The 21,195-nt window shown below is 43.9% G+C and overlaps 1 protein-coding gene across 1 annotated transcript in view; it reads right to left on the reverse strand.

Moving 5' to 3' along the window:
- Positions 1-21,195, reverse strand: part of LOC117366894 (mucin-19-like) — a 441,720-nt gene that overhangs the window by 50,624 nt on the left and 369,901 nt on the right. Inside the window, exons 67-68 of the mRNA XM_033958871.1 lie at positions 15,966-16,066; positions 2,075-2,223 (exon numbers count right to left, since the gene is read on the reverse strand). Of these exons, the coding sequence (XP_033814762.1) occupies positions 2,075-2,223; positions 15,966-16,066 (250 nt within the window). The remainder of the gene's footprint in view (positions 1-2,074; positions 2,224-15,965; positions 16,067-21,195) is intronic.

Consider the following 21,195-nt stretch of genomic DNA (forward strand, 5'->3'; position numbering starts at 1 on the left):
GAGTGTATGGTGCAGTGGTTAGAGCTACAGCCCCACGCCCTGAGGTTTTGGGTTCAAATCCCACACTGTTCCTTGTGACCCTGGGCAAGTCACTTAATCCCCCAGTGCCCCAGGTACAATAGATAGAGCATGAGCCTGCTGGGGCAGATAGGGAAAAATGCTTGAGTACCTGAATAATTTGTAACCCGCATAGAATTTTAGGATATGCAGAATATAAATAAATAAAAACGTTCAAGTGGGCATTTTCGAGACTAACTTTCCATATTTCTTACTGGTTGTTTTGTCTCCAGTGCATCTAAACCTCATGGGAATATGTTGGAAGTGTGTTTTGGGCAAGTTTAGGGTGGCCTTAGGACTTGGATGTTCTACAGGGATAATCAAACTTTTAATAAAATCTCCAAGGCATCATTTAGATGTTTGAAGCTACACCTATTTTAAAAACGAATAAAGGTCAAAAAGGTGCCCAAACTGACTAGATGACTACTGGAGAGATTAAGGCATGACCCCCCCTCCCCTTTACTCCCCTATTTGTCATCGACCCCCCTCCCACCACCCAAAGATGTGAAAAAAAATAGTATATTCCAGTCTGTCACACAGACAGCTGAGCAGAGCATAGAAGCATGCTAGGGGGGTAATGCAGTGAATGTCACATTTAAAAGTCCTAGGAACACATGTCACTATACCCTGCTTATATTGTATAGTGAGCCCTCCAAAACATACTCAAAATCTACTGTACCTACAAAAAGATTACACCTACAGGCATAAGGGCTACTGTTGTTGTATACAAGTAGGTATAATAAGTTTTAGGTAGATTTTGGGGAGACTCACCATACAGTATAAGCAGGTTATAGTAACATGTGTACCTTGGACTTTTAAATGTGACATTTACTGTAGGGCCCCCTAGAGTACCCCTCTGCTTTGCTCAGTTGTCTGTGTGGCCAGTTTGCTAAGAATGCTGGCTGCTTGGACATCCCAATAGCTTGTTTTTATGCATTTTTCATTTGGACATCTTCGTATTCAAAAATGGTTTAAAAAAAAAAAAGATAAATGTACTAGGGGCCAAAATGTCTAGATCAGTGGTCTCAAAGTCCCTCTTTGAGGGCCGCAATACAGTCAGGTTTTCAGGATTTCCCCAATGAATATGCATGAGATCTATGGGCATGCACTGCTTTCAATGCATATTCATTGGGGAAATCCTGAAAACCAGACTGGATTGCGGCCCTCAAGAAGGGACTTTGAGATCCCTGGTCTAGATGTATATTATTAAAAAAAAAAAAAAAGGTTAGACATCTTGCTGTTTTGGAAAATGGACATTTTCTCTTCTGGATTTCTTTGACGTCTTTCCCAAAACATCCAAGCTCAGATGTCCTATTGAAAATGTCCCTCTATGTGTCTACTTGGATAAACCAAGCATAGTTGTTTTACCTGTTTGACAGCCTCTACTGTGTATGCTAATATTTTATAAAAGTATATAGCTGTCTATATGACTTTATAAAATAGCACCTAAGTAGATGCCTACTTGCCTTCTTAAACCAGTCATATTCTTGACCCTTGAACCTGGTACTTTATTATAAAATTACCCTCTAACATTTAAAGTCACGGCATATAAAGGGTAATTCTACTTGTATAATCTAGGCACCTGTATTTCTATGCCACTTGCACACGTAAAATATCCAGAATACTAGCACTTGTGCAAGTAAGGATACACTATACCCCCTGGATAGATTCTATATATGGCGCTCAAAATTATGTGTACAAATTTGGGCATACACCCAATTTGCATGTGCAATATAATTGCATAATAAGACAATTAGCACCTGTAATTGGATGCTAACTGGCAACAGCTTGGATTTACATGTACATTTTACTAGGCATTGGTCTGTAAAGATGCATGTGCGTAATTCTTGTAATGGATCCTGGCACTATGTGTTATATACAAATGGAACCCAACTCGGAGACAGTGTTTATAGAATAGCTTTCAGCACTCAGTTTTTTTTTTTTCATCACCTAAATTTGGATACCATTTACTGAATCTAGTCCTAACAGCAAAATGGGCATCACTGGCCCCAGTTACCATTCATTGCAGTCAACCTTTGTAGTTTCTCCATTGCTGTACTCCAGTCCTTCGTAACGGCAGGGGCATTGTGAAGGAAGAACACATATTTTATTTGAGTTTCTGACCATATTTTTGGGGCAGCGGCATCCAGCCTCACAAGGTCCAGTCTTTTGGAAAAAACAAACAAAAACCATAAATAAAAGGGTTTTTTAAAAAAATTAATCACAAGGTAATTATATCATGCTTTGCCCAATTTTTTTAATCAGCAGAAAGTGTTTCATCCCTTTGAGCTCCTCATTCCTCTATCTCTCTTCCAATCGCTAACTCATTCTCTCTTTTTAACCTTCCATCTCCCTACTCTGGCTCTCTCTCCCATCATTCCTCTAGCCTCTATTCCTTCTCTCAGTCCCCCAGTTCCTACTCTGGTTTTCTTCCCTAGTTCAGCTTCAAATTATCTAGCTCACTCTTTCCCTATCTTCTATCCACACTCCATTCTTGCTCTCAAACCTTCCTCTCTCCATTGCCTTCAATGACTCCCCTCCTCCCCCCCCCCCCCCCATCTCTAGCACCATCGTGACTCTCTGGTCGGTGATGCGGTGGCATTAAGAATAGAAGATTTGGTAAATGTATCAAACAATGAGAAAAGCTCAGCAGCCCCCAGCAGAGAACTTTCCATCCCAACAAAAACAACAAGAGGGCCTTGACAGTTAACACCATATCCCCCTTACTCCCCCAGTGGTCATGACCCCCCCTCCTGCCACCGCAGGGAGGATCGCAGGGGAATCCCAATCAGCTGAGCTGGTTTCGGGGAGTCCTGCTAGTTCAGCTGATGGGGGATTCTCCTGCCAGGATCAGCTGAACTGGTAGAGAGATCTGATCTCTCTCTCTTCCTTCCTTCCTCACACTTACCAATCCCTCAGCCCCCTTACACAGAGACCCCTGCCCTCCCCCTCCCACCAACATTATACAACAACCTTTCCCCTGTACCTTTTTTCAGAACAATCGGCAGGAGGGGTGCCTACTCCTTCCTGCCATCAGGCCCCCATCAAATCTTGATACCCACCCCAAACCACAGCACCCCCTTGAACCCCTAGCACCAAACTGTGGCACCCAAAAACCTCTAGCACTAAACCATGGATCTCAAAGTCCCTCCTTGAGGGCCGCAATCCAGTCGGGTTTTCAGGATTTCCCCAATAAATATGCATTGAAAGCAGTGCATGCACTGAGATCTCATGCATATTCATTGGGGAAATCCTGAAAACCCGACTGGATTGCGGCCCTCAAGGAGGGACTTTGAGACCCCTGCACTAAAATGTGGTGCCCCTGAATGCCTGGAAACCCAACCTGGCACCTGCCAAACACCTGGTACCCCACCCCAGCACCCTGCCTACATCCCCATACCTTCAAAGACAATCCAGCAGGAAGGATGCCCACTCCTCTCACCAGAAGACACACCTCTTCATATTGGCAGGACCTTCCCCTTCCTGGTGCATACTGGGATGTAATTGGGAGGGGCCTAAGGCTCTGATTGGCTCAGGCACCTAATGCTTATCCCATAGGAGGGGGTCCTAGGCGCTTGGGCCAATCAAGGTACTACAACATCATTAATAGTATCTATCCCCAATACTCCCATCTATAAGGAAAATATCTGTTTCACCAGCAACATGTTGCAGTATTGGTGCAAGATATTATCCTAGCACAATTAAATTACTGTAATTCAATCTATATAGGCCTGAATAAGGGAAATCTAAAATGGTTACAACTAATCCATAATATGGCAGCAAAGCTAATATTTGGTAAGAGAAAATTTGATCATGTGTCTCCTCTTTTGAGAAACCTTCACTGGTTCCCTGTCTATCTTAGAGTTTAAATGTGCTTCTATGGCTTTTAAATTCATACATGGGCTATTTATATCTTTCATTCCTCTATCTTTGAATAATCGGAGATCTTCTGATTCAAGAAACTCTCAGAAATTTAAACTGTCTTTTCCATCTTTAAAAGGAATAAAATATATTGGAAATATTACTCGATCTTTCTCATATACATTTACAATGATTTGGAATGAGATTCCTTCTTGTGTTAGAACTCTTCTCTCTTTCCAGATTTTCCGTAAACCCATGAAAATAATGTTATTTCAATAGTTCTTAGAAAATTGTTCTAAGGAAAATTAGTTATCTTCTTTCTAAGATTTTCAGATGAGGGTCTTCATTAATAAATTATTTTCTCTCTAATCTAACTCCTTTCACTTCGATTATCTATTTTTATGTGAACCGAATTGGGGAGATGACAGGGTATATAAATTGGAGGTCAATATGGGGTAGAATTAATAACACTTTAGAATCATCAATTCCACTAGCATATGAGGCAGTCGTTTGTGGTACAATATTACATGTTAAGCCCCTTATAGATCAATATAAAGGTCATCTTTTCCTGATATTGACTGGGATAGCCATCCAGATGATCACCCGAAACTGGAAGAATTATGATCGTTTAAATTTTTTGTTCTGGTGGGCAAATCTTTTCTCCAGTTATAGATTTGAAAAGATAAATGCTGATAATTTGGCTCATGGTAATATATTTAAATTGGTATGGGAACCATTGACATCTTATGTTACCTCTTTATAATAGATTATTGATGTGAGTAAGTTTTTTGTTTATTTAGGTACATATCCAGGGAAGGGTGGGAGGGAGGGGGGAATTATTTCTGTCTTAATTTTGTTTTAGGATTCTTACATTTGGGGTGGGTGAATGGATGGGAAGATATCATCAATTACAATAGGGTAAGTTTTTTTGCGGTAATTATGTTTTTGTGTTTTATTGAATAATCATTGGGTGGGGAAAATTGGTTGATTAAGAACATGTGTAAGTTGAATGTGCTTTTATTGTATTATTATATGTTACATTTGTTGTAATGCACTATTTAAGTTTTGAAAATCAAAACATCGGACCACAGTATCAAACAAGGATACTGAATCGGGAAATGGCGATAGAGGGCTCGAGACTGAGTGGTCATTTTTTGGACAGAAACCCAAAGACGCAATGCAGGGACCCAAGAAACTAATAAAACTAAAGAGCGGGAAAAGGAGGAAACAGCCGGAACCAGAGGGATATCCAAAAACGAGGAAGCAGACAGAGGACGGGATAGACACACCACAGGAGGGGGAGGAAGACGAAACAGACACACCACAGGAGGAGGATGAACAGTACGAAGATCGGGGACTGGCAGCCTGTGAGGGGATCGGCAGGAGCACTAAACCACGAGGAGAACCTACAAAGAAGGTAACCAACCGGGACTTAAATTGCCTATACACAAATGCTAGGAGCCTAAGGACCAAAATGGGAGAGCTAGAAGTTATAACCAGTAAGGAGGACCTATACATAATAGGAGTCACAGAGACATGGTGGTCCGAGGACAACAAATGGGATGTGGCCCTACCAGGGTACAAACTCTATAGGAGGGACAGGACACACAAGAAGGGTGGAGGAGTAGCGCTGTATATAAAGGACTCCATTCCTTCAACCAGGGTGGAAACAGCAGTAAGGGCGGACAGCTTGGAATCACTATGGGTTAAACTGACAGGAGGAAATGGAGCAGACATTAAATTGGGACTGTACTATCACCCACAAGGACAACCAGAAGCAAACGACCAGGACCTGGAGGCCGAATTGAGGCAGGTATGCAAAAGTGGAAGTGCATATGACTTAGTTCCTTAGCTCGACCTTCGTAGGGATCCCACGTGGATGTCCCATTTATTCTTAAAGTCGAGCACGCTGGTGGCCTCGATCACCTGCACCGGAAGTCTGTTCCATTGATCCACCACCCTTTCTGTGAAGAAGTACTTCCTGGTGTCACTACTAAATTTCCCTCCTCTAAGTTTAAGCGGGTGCCCCCTTGTGACCGAGGGTCCCTTAGGAACGAATATGTCGTCTTCCAGCTCTACACGACCTGTGATGTATTTAAATGTCTCAATCATGTCACCCCTTTCCCTGCGTTCCTCTAGAGTATAGAGCTGTAATTTGCCCAGTCTTTCTTCGTATGAGAGACCCTTGAGTCCGGAGACCATTCTAGTGGCCATCCGCTGGACCGACTCGGCTCGAAGCACATCTTTACGGTAATGTGGCCTCCAGAATTGCACACAGTATTCCAGATGAGGTCTCACCAAAGCTCTATACAGTGGCATTATGACTTCAGGTTTGCGGCTGACGAAGCTTCTCTTGATACATCCCATCATTTGCTTTGCCTTGGACGAGGCCTTCTCTACTTGTTTGGCAGCTTTCATGTCTGCACTGATGATTACTCCCAAGTCCCGTTCTTCTGAAGTCCTAGCTAGTGCTTCTCCATTCAAGGTATATGTTCTGCATGGATTTCTGCTGCCGAGATGCATGACCTTACACTTTTTAGCGTTGAATCCCAGCTGCCATGTCGAGGACCAGTTTTCCAGCGTGATCAGATCCTGCGTCATATTATCCTTGAGATTGCTTTCACTTACTATGTTACACAGTTTGGCGTCGTCGGCGAACAGTGCTACTTTTCCCTGAAGCCCCCGGTGGTGGTTATGGGGGATTTCAACTACCCTGGAATAGACTGGAGCATTGGACACTCAAATTGCACGAGAGAAACAGAATTCCTAGAGGCAGTGAGGGACTATTGGTCACGGAACCAACACGAGGGGATGCCACTCTTGACCTAATCCTCAATGGGCTAGGGGGTCCCGCCAGTGGCGTACCTAGGGGGGGGCGGGGGGGGGGGGGGGGCGGGCCGCCCCGGGTACCAGCTCATTAGGGGTGCTCGAGCCTTGGAGTCATGGCCCGGGAACTTCCCTGCTATGGCCCGACTCCAAGGCTTCCGCGAGTCCCCGAAGTGATCCTGCCTGAGCCCTCTCTCAAATTCCATTCACCCACGGCCACACCCCCCGTCGCCGTCGGAGCTTGATCAGCAACTTCCGGTTTCCGGCTGGGTGGAAGCAAGAAAGGGAGCCCGAGCCGCGTGGAACACTGCAATTAAGGCAGGAACTGAGGGTGAGTATCGCTGGGCTGCTTGGTGGTGGTTTTATTGTTATTTTATTTCTGCCCGAATCAATTTTTTAAAAAGTCCAAAATCGGCCTCCTGATTCATCAACTGACCCTCCCCCCCTAAAGCAGGATCGGCAATTTCCTCTTGCTAGCCTGCTCCTGCTTTAGAGGGCGAGGGGGGAGGGTCAGTTGGGAATTGCTGCAATGTCCTGCTTCCCCTCTGGCCTCCTGACCCATACCTAATTGCATTAGACAGTACTAGATGGGGGGTGTAGGCCTTAAGGGGTGGGGTGTAGGCCTTAAGAGGGAGGTGTAGGCCTTAAGGGGGGGGACAGACCTTTGGGTGGGAGGTAAAGACCTTCGGGGGGGTGTAGGCTTTCAGGGGGGGACAGATCTTCGGGTGGGGGGTGCAGGCCTTCAGGGGGGGTGCAGGCCTTCAGGGGGGGTGCAAGCCTCCAGGGGGGTGCAGGCCTTCAGGAGGTACAGACCTTCAGGGGGGGGGTGCAGGCCTCCAGGGGGGTGCAGGCCTTCAGGGGGGTGCAGGCCTTCAGTGGGGTGCAGGCCTTCAGGAGGTACAGACCTTCGGGGGGGTGCAGGCTTTAATGGGGGGACAGATCTTCGGGTGGGGTGGGGTGCAGGCCTTCAGGGGGGGTGCAGGCCTTCAGGAGGTACAGACCTACAGGGGGGGGTGCAGGCCTCCAGGGGGGTGCAGGCCTTCAGGGGGGTGCAGGCCTTCAGTGGGGTGCAGGCCTTCAGGAGGTACAGACCTTCGGGGGGGTGCAGGCTTTCAGGGGGGGACAGATCTTCGGGTGGGGGGGTGCAGGCCTTCAGGGGGTGCAGGCCTTCAGGAGGTACAGACCTTCGGGGGGGTGCAGGCTTTCAGGGGGGGACAGATCTTCGGGTGGGGGGGTGCAGGCCTTCAGGGGGGGTGCAGGCCTTCAGGGGGGTGCAGGCCTTCAGGAGGTACAGACCTTCGGGGAGGGTGCAGGCCTTCAGGGGTGGGGTTTAGGCCTTCAGAGGGGGACAGACCTTTGGGTGGGAGGTAAAGTCCTTCGAGGGGGTGCAGGCCTTCAGGGGTGGGGTGTAGCCCTTCGGAGAGGGGACAGACCTTCGGGGGAGGGGGGTCCTGGTGTAAAAGTACACAGAGGGAGAGAGGGAAGGGGGGGTTCAAAGATACGTGCATATGCCAGACTTTGTGGGTTAGAAATAATGGGTCTAAAAACAGAGGAGTGGGAGAGAGATGGTGCATAATGGGATTTAGGGAGGGAAGGAACAGAAAGGGAGAGAACTTAGAAACAGGGGATGGTGTGGAGGGGGGATAGAGATACTGGATAGGAGGATAGTTGGGAACAGAAAGGGAGAGATGGTGGATCTTGGGGTGGTGGGGAGTTGAGAAAAGGTGAATCTGTGGATCGAGACAAAAAAAGGAAAGATGCCAGATCTCCGGGAGAGGGAAGGGAAACGGAAGGGGAGGACAGAGATGGCAGACGGATGGTTAGCACGGAGAAAGGAGACCCTGGCAAGCAAGACAACAAGAGCCTGGGACCAACAAGATTTGAATATTGACCAGAGAACAAAAGGTAGAAAAAATAATTTTATTTTCTGTTTTGTGATTACAATATGTTAGATTTGAAAAGTGTACATGAGACAGCTTGAAATGGGAACTTTTCTATTTTTGTGAATGGCAAGGCTGAGTTCAGTTAAAATATATGCTTTATAAGAAAATATAATAATATGTTTTATAAAGTTTATAAGCATTGCTGGCATACTCGGTGAGGTGTTCCTAGTGTTGGTGGTGGTGGTAGCATGTCAGTGTGTTGAGAGGAAGAGGTAGTCTGGGAAATTCTGCTGAGCAAACTCTGGGCCCATTTCCACCCCCAGTTAGTCCACTCCACTCAACTGGTTCACACACTGAGTGGGTCTTTGGGTGTTATTTCTGGGTAGTTGTTTTAGAATCTCTTACAATGGTTTGTCAGTATCTCCAAGGAAACTTTGTCAACCTTAGCATTGACCTTCAGAATATGTTTGTAACAGCGCTGCTTGTGTGGCATTAGGCTATGTAGTGATCGAAAGAAAAAAACAGACCTTTGCACATTTTTGCACTATATGGTGGGTGTATGAGGAGATTCATTTCCTGCACAGTTAAGTCCGTGTGAAGTTATCTTGTGCTGTAGTTGACATCTAGCAAGGTCTCTGTTTGGAAGGAAAGATCTAAGCTTAAAAATGAAGTGGCCAGAAGTTATGTTAAAGACTACGTAATAATGTTTATAACATAAATCATATAAATGATTATACTGAAGCAGGGTGTCTTCAGCGTGAGAGGTAAGCGAGAGGAGAGAATTCTCCAGCGCTTTACACAATAAGGCACAGGTTAATCACCCTCTGCCTGCATCATAGGACACCTCACGTGTGCTCAAATTAATCAATGTGATAAATTAAACAGTGATAAACAATTGGTCAATCACAAGAGTGCAAGATCAAACAGGTTGTTCCCACTCAGAGAATCTATTGACTTTACTGCTTTTCTGTGTGAGTAGATAATTAAGCAAATTTCTGATAGCCTACAGAACTGATTCTCACCTTCCATCCCCAGCCCCCAAGACTTACCAGACCCCCCCTGCCGATGTATTTACTTACTGCCTGAACTGGATATTAAATCGTGGGGAAGAGAGGAGAAATGCGGGGAAAGAGCCAGCCAAAACTAGTATTTGTTGCTGCTGAGTGCACCAATCCAGGGCAAGCAGACGCTTCCCCCATGTCTTAATAACAGACAATGGACTTTTCCTCCAGGAATTTGTCCAAACCTTTCTTAAAACCATCTACGCTATTTTAAGAAAGGTTTGGACAAATTCCTGGAGGAAAAGTCCATTGTCTGTTATTAAGACATGGGGGAAGCGTCTGCTTGCCCTGGATTGGTGCACTCAGCAGCAACAAATACTAGTTTTGGCTGGCTCTTTCCCCGCATTTCTCCTCTCTTCCCCACGATTTAATATCCAGTTCAGGCAGTAAGTAAATACATCGGCAGGGGGGGTCTGGTAAGTCTTGGGGGCTGGGGATGGAAGGTGAGAATCAGTTCTGTAGGCTATCAGAAATTTGCTTAATTATCTACTCACACAGAAAAGCAGTAAAGTCAATAGATTCTCTGAGTGGGAACAACCTGTTTGATCTTGCACTCTTGTGATTGACCAATTGTTTATCACTGTTTAATTTATCACATTGATTAATTTGAGCACACGTGAGGTGTCCTATGATGCAGGCAGAGGGTGATTAACCTGTGCCTTATTGTGTAAAGCGCTGGAGAATTCTCTCCTCTCGCTTACCTCTCACGCTGAGGACACCCTGCTTCAGTATAATCATTTATATGATTTATGTTATAAACATTATTACGTAGTCTTTTCCTCAAGTGCTGAGACATCAGGTTGTTCCCACTTGGAGAACCTATTGACTTTTACTGCTTTTCTGTATGGCTTTAACATTTTTGCTATTCAGTATACCTAAACTATTATTCAGTAGAAAAATTTGGTTTGTTCAATCAAATCCTGTGTGGACATTGGACTTCTATGAGTGAATGTTCTGCTTGATTGAACAAACTACATTTTTTCTACTGAATAATAGTCTAGGTACAATGAAAGTAAATAGCAAAAATGTTTGAGTAGATAATTTAGGAAATCTTTTTCATATTGCTTGCTTATGGACTGGGAAAAAAGACTGTTCAAGCAAATGTCTCCAGAATTGCTTTAATGGAAAAATGTGATTTTTTTTTTTTAAGTACTTTGTGAAATTTATTGTTGTTGTGAAATTTATTGTTGTACTTTGTTTAAACTTAAAAAGCGGTGTCATTAACAGTGAATCGAATCGAGAAATCGATTCAACAGGGTGAATCGAATCGAATGAAATATTTTTCTCTGAATCGGGCAGCACTATTGGCTACCATGAGAATGGGCTACTGGGCATGATGGACCAGTTAGGCTTTTCTTATGTTATGTTCTCATCTGTAGGGGCCTTTGTTTTCACTTCTTATTTTAATGTATTTTTTTCCTGGGAACTTATCAGTGTTTTTTTATAATGGGAACAAAAATGGAAGAGAATTCTAAGTTGCTTTTAAGTTTGTTGTTTTAACCTTCTTACTCAGTCTCCAGATATGCTCCACTATCCCTACTAACCAGAATGGCCACTGCCTTGATCTTGTCAACTTCTCCAACTGTTCACTCTAATTTTTCCTCCTTTACTTCTTCCCCTCTCTGATCATCTAATAACTTTAACACTTAATCAGCCCCGCCCCTCCCCATTCCTGTTCAGCCTTTACCAATTCATTTATCAATGTTCAGGCTATTTGATCCTTGTACTCTCCACCACTGCTTCATCTCTTCTCATACACTATGTTAACCAACTCTGTCAATTAAGTGATTTCTTCTTAACATACATTATGGATTTCCCCCCCTTTCTTTGACCGCAGACTACAAAACTTTCAAAAAATAAATAAAAACCCTTCTATTCAAAAAACACATAAAACCGAACTAACACAATCAGAACTGTCCCAAGCATCACCTGCAACTACTCCATATGTACTTCTAATGTCATGACAATTTAGACATAATTTATGTTATGTTATGTTTGGAATAATGGTTACATATATGAGGTTCAATAAAAGAAAATTTTCACTGCCTGTTTCTATTCTGACCATTTATTCCATTTCATGGTTATTGCAAAAAAAAAAAAAAAAAAATTTTTTTACATGGGGGGGGGGGGGGGGTCAAAAAATGATGGGCCCCGGGTGCCACATACCCTAGGTACGCCACTGGGTTCCGCAAAGGAGGTGGTAGTATTAGCACCACTAGGAAACAGCGATCACAACATGATCCAGTACAAACTAAAAGTAGGAACATCAAAGGTGAAAAGAACCACAACGACAGCACTCAATTTCAGAAAAGGAAATTATGAGGCCATGAGGAAAATGGTGGGAAAAAATCTCGGCAACAGCTCAAGGAAGATGGAGACCGTAGAGGAAGCCTGGGCCCTTCTCAAGGGCACGGTTCACGAGGCACAAGACCTGTACGTCCCCAGGTTAGGAAAGGGTGCAAAACAAATTGAGCAAGAAACTTGGCATGGATAACCAATGCAGTAAAAAAGACGATAAGTGACAAGAAATCATCTTTCAGAAAATGGAAAAAGGACCCAACAAAGGACAACCAGAAGGAGCACAAAAGGCACCAAAAAGAACGTCACCGAGTGGTTAGGAAAGCAAAAAGAGAGTATGAGGAGAGACTGGCGGGGGAAGCAAGAAACTTCAAACCATTCTTCAGGTATGTGAAGGGGAAGCAACCAGCCAGGGAGGAAGTGGGACCATTGGACGACGGAGACAGGAAAGGAGTGGTAAAGGAGGAAAAAGAGATAGCTGACAGGTTAAACAAGTTCTCCTCATCAGTCTTCACGAGAGAGGACACATCCAATATCCCAGAACCCGAGGAGATCATAAACGGAGACCACGATGAAAAACTGATCCAACTAGAGGTGAGCCGAGAGGATGTCCTCCGACAGATAGACAGACTGAAGAGCGACAAATCACCAGGTCTGGACGGCATCCACCCAAGGGTACTAAAAGAACTGAGAAATGAAATAGCGGAAACACTTCACCAAATATGTAATCTATCCTTGAAAACTGGGGAGATCCCAGAGGACTGGAAAATAGCAAATGTCACGCCCATCTTTAAGAAGGGATAAAGGGGGGACCCGGGAAACTACAGGCCGGTGAGCTTGACCTCGGTCCCGGGAAAGATGATGGAAGCACTGGTTAAGGACACAATCTGCGAACACATAGAAAAAAATGGACAACTGAAGGCGAGCCAGCACGGCTTCTGCTAGGGTAGGTCGTGCCTCACGAACTTACTGTACTTCTTTGAGAGAATAAACAGCCAGATGGATAAAGGGGAAGCCATAGACATCATTTGCCTTGACTTCCAAAAAGCCTTCGACAAGGTACCCCATGAAAGGCTGCTTAAGAAGCTATGGAATCACGGGGTGCAAGGGGATGTCCACCAATGGATCAGACACTGGCTAGCAGGCAGGAAACAGAGAGTTGGAGTAAAAGGCCATTACTCAGACTGGCAATGGGTCACGAGCGGAGTTCCACATGGATTGGTGTTGGGACCGCTCCTGTTTAATATATTTATCAACGATCTGGAGACGGGGACGAAATGTGAGGTCATTAAATTTGCTGATGACACCAAACTCTGTAGCACGGTCAAAACCACGGAAGACTGTGAAGATCTGCAAAGGGACCTGACAAGACTGGAGGAGTGGGCAAAAAAGTGGCAAATGAGTTTTAACATAGAGAAATGCAAGGTCATGCATGTAGGGAAAAAGAACCCGATGTTCAGCTACAAAATGGGGGGAATATTGCTAGGGGTGAGCAACCTTGAAAGAGACCTGGGGGTGATGGTGAACACAACATTGAAACCATCGGCACAGTGTGCGACAGCCTCCAAGAAAGCAAACAGAATGCTGGGCATCATCAAAAAGGGTATCACAACCAGGACAAAGGAAGTCATCATGCCGCTGTAACGCGCAATGGTGCACCCACACCTGGAGTACTGTGTCCAGTACTGGTCGCCGTACCTCAAGAAAGACATGGCAGTACTCGAGGGGGTCTAGAGAAGAGCGACTAAACTGATAAGAGGTATGGAAAATTTTTCATACGCTGACAGGTTGAAAATGCTGGGGCTGTTCTCCCTGGAGAAGAGGAGACTTAGAGGAGACATGATAGAAACCTTCAAAATCCTGAAGGGCATAGAGAAAGTGGATAAGGACAGATTCTTCAAACTGTGGGGAACCACAAGCACTAGGGGTCACTCGGAGAAATTGAAAGGGGACAGGTTTAGAGCAAATGCTAGGAAGTTCTTTTTTACCCAGAGGGTGGTGGACACATGGAACGCGCTTCCAGAGGTTGTGATAGGCCAGAGCACAGTACAGGGGTTCAAGGAAGGTTTAGATAGGTTCCTAAAGGATAAAGGGATTGAGGGGTACAGATAGAAGCAGAGGTAGGTTATAAGAATGGTCAGGAACCTAGATTAGATTAGATTTTAAAACCAAAATATTTTCCAGTTATGTTTTCAAGAGGAAGGCTGCACGGAGACTATCACTTCTGCACAAACAGCAACAAGGTCCAAATGAAGAGAGGAGAACATGCCTGGTCTTCAAAACCCTCTTTATTAGCAACCAATAATAAAATCCATGCACAGAGCAATCTAATCAGTCATAACAACATGGACTCGACACGGATCGTACTTCGGCTATTATGCCTGTAACAGGAGTCCCAGGTTGATAAATAAAAACCAACACTAAAATCCAAATCAGTGCCAAAGATGAGTTTTACAAGAACAACAGCAAACAATTAGACTAGTTCAAACCAAACTATTTTCCAGTTATGTTTTCATGAAGATTTCCAGCTGAGAAGGATCATTGAAAACAAACTTTATTTCTTGATAGGTATCGCTCATTATTGCCACTTGCCAAATTTTTCACACTGATTAATGCTCCCTTTGCATTCATATCTTATAAAATTTTGTTTTTAAGGGTTTCAACTGATTATCGTTCTCTCAAGCATTCCACGGCCTGAAGTGGCTACCTAGCTGCGAGTCTAGCCACCTTTTATTTAGTCGGTAGGTGCTTCAACACTGCCATTTTTTTGCCATTTCTGATGGCATTTTTCAATTAGCTTAGGCATCGGCAGGGTAACATAGTAACATAATATAGTAAATGATGGCAGATAAAGATCTGAATGGTCCATCCAGTCTGCCCAACCATACATGCTCCATAAATTAATCATTTAATTTAAATGGTCCTTTCTCTTAGATATTTCTGGGCCAGAAACCCAGAGCCTTGCTCGGTAGTGTGCTTAGGTTCTATCTACTGGAGTCTCAGTCAAAGCTTACTCCAGCCCATCTTAACCATCCCAGCCAATGAAGCCCTCCCCAGCCCGTCCTCAACTGAATGTCCATATACGGGCAAAGACCTTGGAAGCCTAAGCTTAGGCACTGCTTATTGAAATTCATCCAAGCCTCCACAGAAACACAAGGAATAGTGAAAAAAATATATGCTACTGCTAGTCCCATGGTAGTCCCTCCTTCTCTTCCCCTTCTCTGTGCTTCATTTATATACATACCACAGGATGGAGCAGGCATGTGTGCTGTAGAGAAAGCACAGAGGACTGGAAAAATTGAAAGAGCTGCTGCTGCCACATGGCCCTTCTTGTATTTCACTGCCACTTATGGATGTCCTGCAGCAGTACCATAATGAGGGGTGGGGGGTGAGGGGGGCGACAGCTCCCCTCCTTCTCTCCACCCCCCCGCCCCTTCCCACTCTTCTCTTTGCCATGCATGTGCACCCCACCACTAGTTGAAGTTGTTGCTCACGGAGGTCAACCATGTGCTCCTTGAGAACCCGTCAGCTCTCCTGCCGACATCTCTTCTGGTGCTGCACAAAGAGGTATGAGGGAAGGGAATGTGGGGGGGGGGGGCGCCTGCAGAACATGGATCAGGGAAGGAGAGAGGGGGTGGAGACAAGGGGAGGGGGGCCATCACCCCAGGCGCCTCTCTCCCTTGCTACGCCACTGCCACTGCCTTGGATTGCATCAGGGGCTCTGAGAGGTGAAAGGATTAACACATTTTGAAGTATCCCAAAATATCCAGGCAACTGGACTTGTTTGTGTAGCTCTTGTTTAGATTACAATGAATAATCTAATCCTAAAGTTGAAAATATCTCCGGGGGCAACATGCATATTTTTAGATTACTCAGCTGAAGTAATGAATGTTTGGATTGTTCCTCTGTTACATACAACGTGAACTTTAATGGACTCTGCATGAAAATCTGCCACCTCATTTTAAAATATATCACTTACCTCATCTGAAGGCAGATTATAGTTCAAGCATGTCATATCCTCTTTTAATCTGCTTGGGTCATCGCAGTTATAATATTCCTCTCCATCTTGACAAGACAGTGCTGCATAAAGAAAGACATCATTATTTGCTTATGAGCACAGGTTTACTCCATTTCAACAAAATAAAACATAAAAAGGTAAACAAACTACTTAATCATGCTTAAGGACAAAAAAGGAAGATTTCTCATACTCCTGTCAAAACTGATAATACAGTAGCTTTCTACAGAAATCGGAAATTCAATTCAATAGATACAAGGGTAATGCAATCTCAGAATCAACCCTACAAGCTAATCTGGGTCTGCTAGCACTCCAAGGGAGAATGCACCAAGAAAGGGTCCAAACAATTGGAAAAATTAGGCATGTGAATCAGTGGTGTACCTGGCTTGCCGGCTACCCAGGGTGGAGGCACCACCCTCCTTCAAGCAGCAAGTTCTTGTAAACCTTGCCGAGCTCCACTTCTGTGGAGAGGATGCGGTATATAAACTTAAGGTTTAGTTTAGTTTAGTTTAGGAGGTGTATGGAGTGGTCATGGGGCCACAGTCCGCATGTACGCGGCCATCAGCTCTGACAGTCCCCTCCCCCAAAACAGGAAGTTGAACTCAGAGGGGGTGGAGGTTGGTGGAGCCAATGGCTGCGCAAATGTGGCCCTGCGACCACACCTGGACTGGGGGTGGACCACTCCCACTGCCCCATATTTGGTACTCTAGAAATATGAATGATGGCACAATGTTTCATGAATCTTTCTCACAATGGGGTCAGTTCTATAAGTGAACACTTCCACAAAGAAGGGTGGCAAAATGATAAAAGGGATGGTATGACTTCCCTATGAGGAAAGGCTAAAGTGGCTAGGGCTCTTCAGCTTGGAGAAGAGAATGTTCATGGGAGATATGATAGAGGTCTATAAAATACTGAGTGGAATGGAAAGGGTAGATGTGAATCACTTGTTTACCTTTTCCAGAAGTACTAAGACTAGGGGGCATGCGATGAAGCTACTAAGTAGTAGATTTAAAACAAACCAGGAAAAATATTTCTTCACTCAATGTGTAATTAAATTATGTAATTCGTTGCTGGAGAATGTGCTCAAATCAGTTAGCTTAGCAGGAGTTTAAAAAAGTTTAACTAATTTCCTAAAAGACAAGTCCATAAGCCACTATTAAGATGGATTTGGGGAAATCCACTACTTATTCCTAAGATAAGCAGCTTAAAATCTGTTTTACTGTTTGGGATCTTGCAACTGTTGGAAACAGAATACTGGGTTTGATGGACCTTCAGTCTGTCCCAGTATAGCAATTCTTATCTAGGTGCCCTGATGTACCACCTAGATAAGAAATGTATTATACATTTACGCACACAAATACCCCCTATAAACCTATGCCGAGGGAGATCTTGCCTCACAAATTTGCTTGACTTCTTTGAAGGTGTGAATAAACATGTGGATAAAGGTGAGCCAGTTGATATAGTGTATCTAGATTTTCAGAAAGCTTTTGACAAAGTTACGCATGAGAGGTTCCTGAGAAAAGTAAAGAGTCATGGGACAGGTGGCAAAGTTCAGTTGTGGATTAGGAATTGGCTATTGGCTAGAAAACAGAGGGTAGGGTTAAATGATCATTTTTCTCAATGGAGGAGAGTAAAAGTGAGTGCAGCAGAGGTCTGTACTGGGACCGGTGCTATTTAACTTATTTATAAATGATCTGGAAATTGGAACGACAAGTGAGATGATTAAATTTGCAGATGACACTAAACTGTTCAAAGTCGTTAAAACATATGTGGATTGTGAAAAATTGCAGGTGGACCTAAGGAAACTGGAAGACTGGTCGTCCAAGAGGCAGATGAAATTTAATGTGGACAAATGCAAAGTGATGCACATTGAGAAGAATAACCTGAATCACAGTTACTGGATGCTAGGGTCCATCTTGGGGGTTAGCGCCCAATAAAAGGATCTGGGTGTCATTTAGTGCTTACACACTAAATAGTGAGACCTTGGCTAGGACCACGGCGGAACATGATTTAGGGGTGATCATTAGTGATGACATGAAGGCTGCCAATCAAGTGGAGAAGATTTCCTCCAAGGCAAGGCAAATGATGGGTTGTATCCGTAACGGTTTTGTCAGCAGGAGACCTGAAGTGATAATGCCACTGTACAGATCCATGGTGAGACCTCATTTGAAGTATTGTGTTCAATTCTGGAGACCACACTACCGGAAAGATGTGCGGCGAATTGAGTCGGTTCAGCGAATGGCCACCAGGATGGTCTCGGGGCTCAGGGATCTCACGTATGAAGAAAGGCTAAATAAATTGCAGCTGTACTCACTAGAGGAACGAAGAGAGAGGGGGGACATGATTGAGACGTTCAAATATGTTACGGGCTGTATCGAGGTGGAAGATATCTTCTGTCCTATAGGTCCTTCGACCACCAGAGGGCATCTGCTGAAAATCAGGGGAGGGAAATTTTGTGGTGATTCCAGGAAATATTTCTTCACAGAAAGGGTGGTCAATCATTGGAACAGTCTACCTCTGCAGGTGATTGAGGCCAGCAGCGTGTCAGATTTTAAGAGAAAATGGGACATTCATGTGGGATCTCTAAGGGAGTAAAGACAGGGGGTTGGGTCATTAGAGTGGGCAGACTTGATGGGCTATAGCCCTTTTCTGCCGTCATATTCTATGTTTCTATTGTAGACAATACGATGAAACCTTCTACCCAACGTGCAGCGACAGCAAAAAAGCAAACAGGATGTTGGGAATTATTTTAAAAAGGGATGGTTAACAAAACTAAATATGTCATAATGCCCCTGTATCGATCCATGCCTATATTGATCCATGGTGAGACCTCATTTGGAGTACTGCATTCAATTCTGGTCTCCTTATCTCAAGAAAGATATAGTGGCGCTAGAAAAGGTTAAAAAAGAGCAACCAAGATGGTAAAGGGGATGGAACTCCTCTTGTATGAGGAAAGACTAAAACGGTTAGGGTTCTTCAGCTTGGAAAAGAGATGGCTGAGGGGAGATATGATTGAAATCTACAAAATCCTGAGTGGAGTAGAACGGGTACAAGTGGAATGATTTTTCACTCCATCAAAAATTACAAAGACTAGGGGATATTCGATGAAGTTACAGGGAGAAATTTTTTTTCACTCAGAGAATAGTTAAGCTCTGGAATACATTGTCAGAGTATGTGGTAAGATCAGATAGCGTAGCTGGTTTTAAAAGAGGTTTGAACAAGTTCCTGGAGGAAAAGTCCATAGTCTGTTATTGAGAAAGACGTGGGGGAAGCCACTGTTTGCCCTGTATTGGTAGCATGGAATAGTGCTACACCTTGGGTTTTGGCCAGGTACTAGTGACCTGGATTGGCCACCATGAGAACGGGCTTGATGGACCATTGGTCTGACCCAGTAAGGCTATTCTTATGTTTTATGTTCATCCAAATTTATGCTTAGCGTGCAAATTTGTATGCACAATTTATAAGTCAATTGCAAGCACAACTTAATTTAATAATTGGATGCTAATTGGAGTCAGCAGTCAATTATTTGGCATAAAATGCAATTGTTCATGCAACTGCCTTTAGTCATTGTTCTAGAAGTTCACACACAAAGTCTATCATGTCCAACTTCTAAAGGGGCTTGGGTATGAGAGAAGCATGCCTAGGAGTTTAGTACACAGGGCAAATAATACTAGAAGTTACGCACCTAAATGCGTAACTGATTAGGCATGGGCACTTAGAATAAGAATTGCCATACTTTGACAGACCGAAGGTCCATCAAGCCTAGTATCCTGTTTCCAACAGTGGCCAACTTAGGCCCCAAGTACCTGGCAGAACCCAAATAGTAGCAACATTCCAGAGCTGAAACTGTGTTGTCATAAAGCCTCATTCCACCAATGCCTAAGAGTCCAAATCATCAGTGATGTCACAATGACTTGAATGTCCTATACTTGGCTCACATAAGAATTGGCGTACTGGGACATACAGAAAGTCCATCAAGCCCAGTATCCTTTTTCCAACAGTGGCCCAAGCTGGTCCCAAATACCTAACTAGATCCCAAGTAGTAAAACAGGGTTGTATGTTGCTTATCCTAGAATTAAGCAGTAGATTTCCCCAGGCCATATCAATAATGGCCTATGGACTTCCCATTTAGGAATTTATCCAAATCTTTTTTAAACCCCTCTAAGATAACTGATTTCACCACATTCTCTGGCAACAAATTCCAGAATTTAATTGCACGTTGTGTAAAGAAATATTTTCTCCAGTTTGTTTTAAATCTACTACTTACTAGCTTTGTCGCATGCCCTAGCATTTTTGGAAAAAGCGAACAAGCGTTTCACATCTACCCTTTCCACTCCATTCAGCATTTTATAGGCCTCTGTCATGTCACTCCTGAGCCATCTCTTCTCCAAGCTGAAGAGCCCCAGCCGCTTTAGCTTTTCCTCATAGAGAAGTCGTCCCGTCCCTTTTTATCATTTTTGTCGCCCCCTTCTCTCTACCTTTTCTAATTCCGCTAAATCTTTTGGGAGATACGGCAACCAGAATTGCACATAGTATTTGCGCCTAGCAAATAGCAGAGCACAGGATTAGTGACTGCTGCATCTGGATTTATTAAAAAAGTGCTAGTACTTGCCATACACTAACACACATTAAACACAATAAAACCTATTTACTAACATGCCTTAATAGCACTAGCACACATAAGCATGATAGCGCACTTTAGTAAATCTAGGGGACCTTTTACTAAGTTGTGGTAAGCACTAACGCATGTACTACTGATTTGTTTGCTCTAGTTGCCCTTACAATATAGATGCCATTTAAAAATCTTATGTCTGACGTTCAAGACCCTACATACAGGTATACAGTACCACCACATTAAGCCTCAGTTACTATCCTATACACACCTCCACCTTCCTTACACTCTCTGGATTCCCACAGACTAGTTCTTCCCTCCCCAAGATTTGGGCACTATGAATATACCCATTCTGCTTTGTAGTTTTTCCTGTCCCTCTCATATTGCATTGGTCTTTCCCCATATCTATGCTCCGAATGGTCATTCTCAAAATTTAAAACTCTTTTGAAAGCTTATTTTCAGCAAACATTTTAACACCACTCTTGAGATTTAAATCCATTGAAAGCTTTAATGCCTGTGAGCTTTCAGCGCTCTGGACAGAGGGCGTGGGTAAGGCAAGCAGACACAGGTTAGTATATACAA

This window comes from Geotrypetes seraphini, chromosome 9 (assembly GCF_902459505.1).
Source record: "Geotrypetes seraphini chromosome 9, aGeoSer1.1, whole genome shotgun sequence".
Classification (NCBI taxonomy): Eukaryota; Metazoa; Chordata; class Amphibia; order Gymnophiona; family Dermophiidae; genus Geotrypetes; species Geotrypetes seraphini.